Source organism: Nicotiana tomentosiformis, chromosome 1 (genome assembly GCF_000390325.3).
Source record: "Nicotiana tomentosiformis chromosome 1, ASM39032v3, whole genome shotgun sequence".
In the NCBI taxonomy this organism is placed as follows: domain Eukaryota; kingdom Viridiplantae; phylum Streptophyta; class Magnoliopsida; order Solanales; family Solanaceae; genus Nicotiana; species Nicotiana tomentosiformis.
The window spans coordinates 53,814,111-53,819,874 of NC_090812.1; the positions used below are offsets into that span (position 1 = coordinate 53,814,111).

Consider the following 5,764-nt stretch of genomic DNA (forward strand, 5'->3'; position numbering starts at 1 on the left):
TCACTGGACTATTGAAAATTCAACCTAGAAGGGACCTGATAGAGGTATTAGTGGCATTCTGGGACCCCGCTCATAATGTTTTGTACTTCTCAGATTTTGAGCTTACGCCTACTTTGGAAGAAATGACGGGTTATACTGGGAGCACGGAGGGATTGAGACACAAGTACCTGGTATCTCCAAGGACTGTTACTCCCCACAAGTTTCTGGACTTACTAAAGATAAGCAGACAAATCAAGACTGGAAGTCTAGCAGGGGGAACTTCCACTTTTCATTTTCTATATCAGCGATACGGGCATTTAAGGGGATTCGAAGACCCGAAAAATGGACTCTGCAGTAAAGGAAACCGATCAAAATGGGAGACTCATAGATGTTTTGCCTTCATGGTGGCGTTTTTAGGCCTTTTGGTGTTTCCAAGGGAAGATGGGCATATTGATTTACGGGTAGCCGGGGTTGTCCATGTTCTAACTATTCAGGCCAAGAGTACCCTCGCGCCTATGATTGTATCAGATATATTCCAAGCCCTCACATTCTATAAGGCCGGAGTCGGGTTTTTCGAGGGATGCAACCTGTTGTTGCAAATGTGGATGATCGAGCACCTTTGTCATTGTCCTCGATACATGAACTATGGGTCTACGGGGAAAAACTGCATTGAAGAGTTTGGTACACAAGTAACATGATTCGAAATGCCGAAAGGGGTCAAAGATTGGATTACCCGCCTTCGATCTACAACCGCAGATCAGATAGAGTGGACATTGGGTTGGCTTCCCGTTGATGAGATTGTTTATATGCCCGCCATTGGTCCCTACTTCTTGCTAATGGGTCTCCGAAGCATCCAACCCTATGCTCCGTACCGGGTTTTGAGACAACTTGGAAGATACCAGACAGTTCCTAGAGATAAAGATCTTAGCACTTATGTGGTCGAAATCAGCTCTGATGCCCAATTTCCCGAAGAAGCGGTTAGCCAAATTTGGAGCGAATGCCAGTATTTGGGGGCAAACACCCGAGTACGTGATTTGTCTAGGGGTGAGGTCTTACCTAGTTATGTTGCCTGGTATGGAAAAAGAGTCGCGACGAATGGTGAATCTGAACGGCCGACTAAAAGACCTCATAACCAAGAATTTGTTGACGCATCGCAGGAGCAGTGGGCTTGGTTAGCCAAAGAAAAGGAATATCGAGCCACCATAAGCAAATTAGAACAACAAATCGGAAAAATCAAATTTGATAGTAGTTTGCAGGCTACCGAGGATGAAGGAGAAAAGAAGAGATTGGTTCGGGAAAATGAGGCGCTCCGAGCCCAACTCCGGGACATGAGGATGGCCACTGAAACGCCTGTGAGGAGCGAGAGAGATGAAAAACTCATCGGCAACCTAAGGATGAAGGTGCATGACTATGCGTTTGACTTGACAAAGGCCGAAAGAGACTTGTTAAATGCTCAAGCAAAGTTGGTCAAAGGTGCGGAAGAACAAGCTAGATTAGCCCAGCAGTTGAAGCAGAAATATGACAAAGAAGTAGCAATTTTACAGAAAATGATGGTTGCCTTGAGAATGAAATGGTCAAGCAAACAAAGGATTTCAAGGCAGAAAGAGAGCATTGCTACGCATTGATTTATCAATTACAAGAAAGCATACAACAGTTACAAGACCAAAACAACACATATGCACAAGTGTTGGAGGCTCGGGCCCAGCAGATTGGACGTTTACTTCAAGAAAAGGGTGTCATCAGAATGAGGATTAAAGAGATAGCTGATTATGTTGTAATGAAATGCCATGAATGTGAAAACATGACCAGGTCTATATTTTTTGCTTCTGTGATGGTTGACCTAGACCACCTTCAAGAAGATATTGCCCATAGGCCCGTGCGGAGACCGACCGATGTCCCGCAGGCCCCCAGAGTACTAGTGGAGGCTCTTATGTATTTTTGATTGTTCAGTTTTTGAGTCTGTATTTTACTTTTTATCGAGTTTTATTCATCTTTGTCAAGGTTGTGTATTGCTTTATTTCGAGTCTGTAGATTTTCTTTTGTAGTCATCACTACTTTTAAGTCCTTGTTATAGAAAATCCAAAAAGATGTCTTTTATTAATGAAATATTGAAAAACCCAAAAAAAAAAATTCTTTTCTTTCCTTTTGCATTTATATCCCTGAACTACGTAATGATCTGATTCATACGGCGTCATGATACGTAGGCAATCCCCATAGGATTCGATCATAGTCTTAAAAGAAAATAGAGAAAAGAAGAAAAAAAAAAGAGAGGAAAAGAAAAAGGGAGGGAAGAAAGAAAAAAGGGGCCAAACAAAAGGAAAAAAGAGAATGAGAATTAAAAGAGCGAAACACAGCAAAAGGAGAGAGGAAAAAATCAGGATTCGAAATTTAGGAAAAGAGCCGGGATGAAACACATAAGCCGTCGCAAAGCATTTAGAAACGTTTAACTGCTCAAGTGCATTGCATCCCCAATATGTGATTCCCTATCTGTTAAATGCTTCAAAACTGACCAAGTTATTGTGTGTGCATAAAAAGACAGGTTCTGTTTAGGTGGTTAGTTTGTTGGCATCCTGGCAAGTCACCCCTATAACACCAGATCAAAGTGCAAGGCAGTCATGACTAGCAAAGAGTCGGACACATGTGTTGTTGACCCGCTGAGGGAGATTGTAGAATCGGAGTCTGAATTGAAAGAGGAGGTCCACAGGTTGAAGCATCAAATAGCTAAGATGTATCAAGCCTGGATCAGGGGGCATCCTCCACCTTCATTTCTCACTAATTACATAGAAAATCCCGCTTTCATCCCACCACTGGCACAAGCCCAGAATCCCACTACCGTTGATCTTTCCCCTCAGCATGCACCGGGTTTTACCCCTTTCCACCACTACCCCAGCACCTCATCCCAAACTTTCTATGCTCCACCAGCCAAAACAACCGCATACCCGGCTCCGACATCTGCTCCTATTTTCGTAGCCCCTCCGCGAGCTACCCTCCACCGATCTTCTAGTGAACCCGCGTTCCAAGCTCCAGATACCCAATATTATGCTCCAGAACCAACTTTCAAAGTCACGGATCCTTATTCCTACACCCCTCACTTTGAACCTCCTGTTGAAACTGAGAAACCATCTTGGAACGTGGAGTAGGATGAGATATTCAGGAAAGTGAAGAGTCTAGAGCAATCTTTGAAGAACATGCAAGGGATAGGAAGCCAAGTAAGTGTGGCTTACAAGGATTCATGCTTATTCCCTGATGTCCAACTGCCCGTTGGGTTCAAGATGCCCAAGTTTGACCTGTACGATAGACATGGAGATCCCGTGGCCCATTTGAGAGGCTTTTGCAGCAAGATGAGAGGCGCCGGTGGGAAAGACAAATTATTAATGGCATATTTCAGTCAGAGTTTGAGTAGGGAGGCTTTAGAATGGTACACCCGCCAAGACGCTAGCAGGTGGTACACATGGGATGACTTGGCTCAGGCCTTTGCTCGGCACTTTCAGTACAATATAGACATTGTCCCGGATCGCCTATCTTTGACCAAGGTAGAGAAGAAGCCCAGTGAGAGTTTTAGGGAATATGGTTTCAGATGGAGAGAACAAGCTGCACGGGTCAATCCTCCAATGGAAGAAGATGAGATGGTCGAGTACTTTCTTCAAGCCTTAGAACCTACTTACTTTGGCCATTTGATCTCAGCCATAGGTAAGTCCTTCAACGATGTGGTAAAGATGGGAGAAATAGTGGATGAGGGACTCAAGTCAAGCAAGATCATGAGCTACTCCGCCATAAAAGCAACCACACAGGCAATTCAAAGTGGCACCGGAAGCCTGTTAGGCAAAAAGAAGAAAGATGATGTCGCTATGTTTGTCTCTGGATCAGGGCGTGGCCCAAGGGGTTCGCCTCACCAGTACACCCAACCTCGACCCCAACCTCAAGGCTACACCCAAGCTCTATATAATCCATCCCAACATTATTTCCCACCACAAGACCCTCAATATTCAGCCAGACCACCCCAATACCATGTTCACCATGCACAGTCATATGCGCAACCCCCTCCTTACCCGCAATGGCGTGCTCCAACTCCACAAAATCCTTATCCACCCCCACAACCATACCAAAACCCTACTGGTCTAATCTTTCGATCAAGGCCAGATTATAGAAAAGAGAGGCAGCAGCGGAAAGAAACCTTCACCCCTCTTGGATAGTCGTATACCAGTTTGTTTCAAAGGTTGAGGCAGTTGGACGTTTTGAGGCCGATTGAGCCAAAGACACCAAATCCACCTCCAAGGAACCTTGATTATTCCCTCAGATGCGCATATTGTTCTGATGCCCCAGGGCACGACACAGAGAAGTGTTGGCATTTGAAAAGGGCGATCCAAGAGCTTATTGATACAAATCAAATTGTGGTCCAGAGCCCGGAGGCGCCAAACATCAACCAAAATCCTTTGCCGGCCCATGCGGAGACACATATGATTGAGATAGTTCATAAGGACGGGGAGCCCAAGAATTCTTCCAAGTCTGTCATGATGATCCGGGCTAGCGAAAGTAATCCAGTTAAAGCTCCAGATTTTGCAAAAACAATGCCCTTGACAGTTGAAGGGGTGTCGGAGAAGCTAAGCACGCTCAACGTGAAGCCATCTGTATTGGTTGTGAAAGGGCCTCCGATTGATGTTGAAGCGAACCAGGAAAAGCAAAAAGTGGTCGTGCCAGGGGTCCTGGGCAAGCCTGTCATAATCGTGGAAGGGGCTCGTATTACCCCCGTTATTATTAAGCCAGTGACCCAGTTACCAATGGTTGACACAAAGGCCGTCCCGTGGAATTACAAACAAGTGATAGTAACATATAAAGGGAAAGAAGTAGAGGAAGAAGTCAATGAAATAGGAGGACTGACTCGTTCTGGGAGATGTTTTACCCCAGAAGAACTGAGGAAAGCCAAGCCATTCAAGGATGGCCACGTCCCAGTAAAGAAGCCGGTCACCAAAGAAGAGGCTGAAGAGTTCCTGAAAAAGATGAAAATGCAAGACTATTCCATTGTAGAGCAGTTAAGGAAAACACCAGCTCAGATCTCTCTTTTGTCTTTGCTGATACATTCAGATGACCACCACAAAGCCCTGATGAAGATTTTGAATGAGGCCCATGTTCCTGATAAGATCATGGTGAACCACTTGGAAAAGATTGCTAACAAGATTTTCGAAGCAAACAGGATCACTCTCTCATATGATGAACTTCCTATGGAGGGTAAAGAGCACAACCGAGCTCTTTATCTCACAGTGAAGTACGAGGATTCTGCTGTCTCAAGGGTACTGGTTGATAACGGTTCTAGTGCAAATATTTGCCCTCTGTCCACTTTGCAAAAGTTGAAGATCGGCACAGAAAGGATTCACATGAACAATGTATGTGTTTGAGGCTTTGATGGAGGAGGGAAAGATTATGTTGGTGATATAATGCTCAAATTGTCAATAGGGCCAGTTGAGTTCACTATGGAGTTCCAAGTGCTAGATGTGGTTGTCTCCTACAACTTGTTGTTGGGTAGGCCCTGGATACATGCTGCCAAGGCAATCCCGTCTTCTCTGCATCAAATGGTGAAGTTTGAATGGGACAGGCGGGAAATAGTTGTGCACGGTGATGAGAACTTATCTGCTTACAATGACACAATTGTTCCATTTATTGAAGTTGAAGATGATAAAGGGCCTTGGGTTTACCAAACGTTCGAAACAGTGTCTGTCGAGAAGATTCCTGAAGGAGAATGCATTCCAGGTCCGAAGCTACCATCCGTGTCCGTCATGGTAGCAAATGA

At 44.8% G+C, this 5,764-nt stretch overlaps 1 protein-coding gene across 1 annotated transcript; it reads left to right on the forward strand.

The window, feature by feature from the left end:
• The first annotated feature begins 3,251 nt into the window (after positions 1-3,251).
• On the forward strand, positions 3,252-5,372 carry LOC138906523 (uncharacterized). The gene is made up of 3 exons (XM_070195494.1): positions 3,252-3,608; positions 4,380-4,664; positions 4,773-5,372. The coding sequence occupies exons 1-3, from the start codon at positions 3,252-3,254 to the stop codon at positions 5,370-5,372; spliced, it is 1,242 nt and encodes a 413-aa protein (XP_070051595.1).
• The last annotated feature ends 392 nt before the right edge of the window (positions 5,373-5,764 follow it).

What these genes read in the sequence shown, in the direction of transcription:
- LOC138906523 (XM_070195494.1), top strand. Translation starts at nt 3,252, where the DNA reads ATGCCCAAGTTTGACCTGTACGATAGACATGGAGATCCCGTGGCCCAT. An exon ending in CAATGGAAGAAGATGAGATG is followed by an intron (nt 3,609 to 4,379) that starts GTCGAGTACTTT and finishes ATTGTGGTCCAG; the next exon opens with AGCCCGGAGGCGCCAAACAT. An exon ending in CGAACCAGGAAAAGCAAAAA is followed by an intron (nt 4,665 to 4,772) that starts GTGGTCGTGCCA and finishes GTTGACACAAAG; the next exon opens with GCCGTCCCGTGGAATTACAA.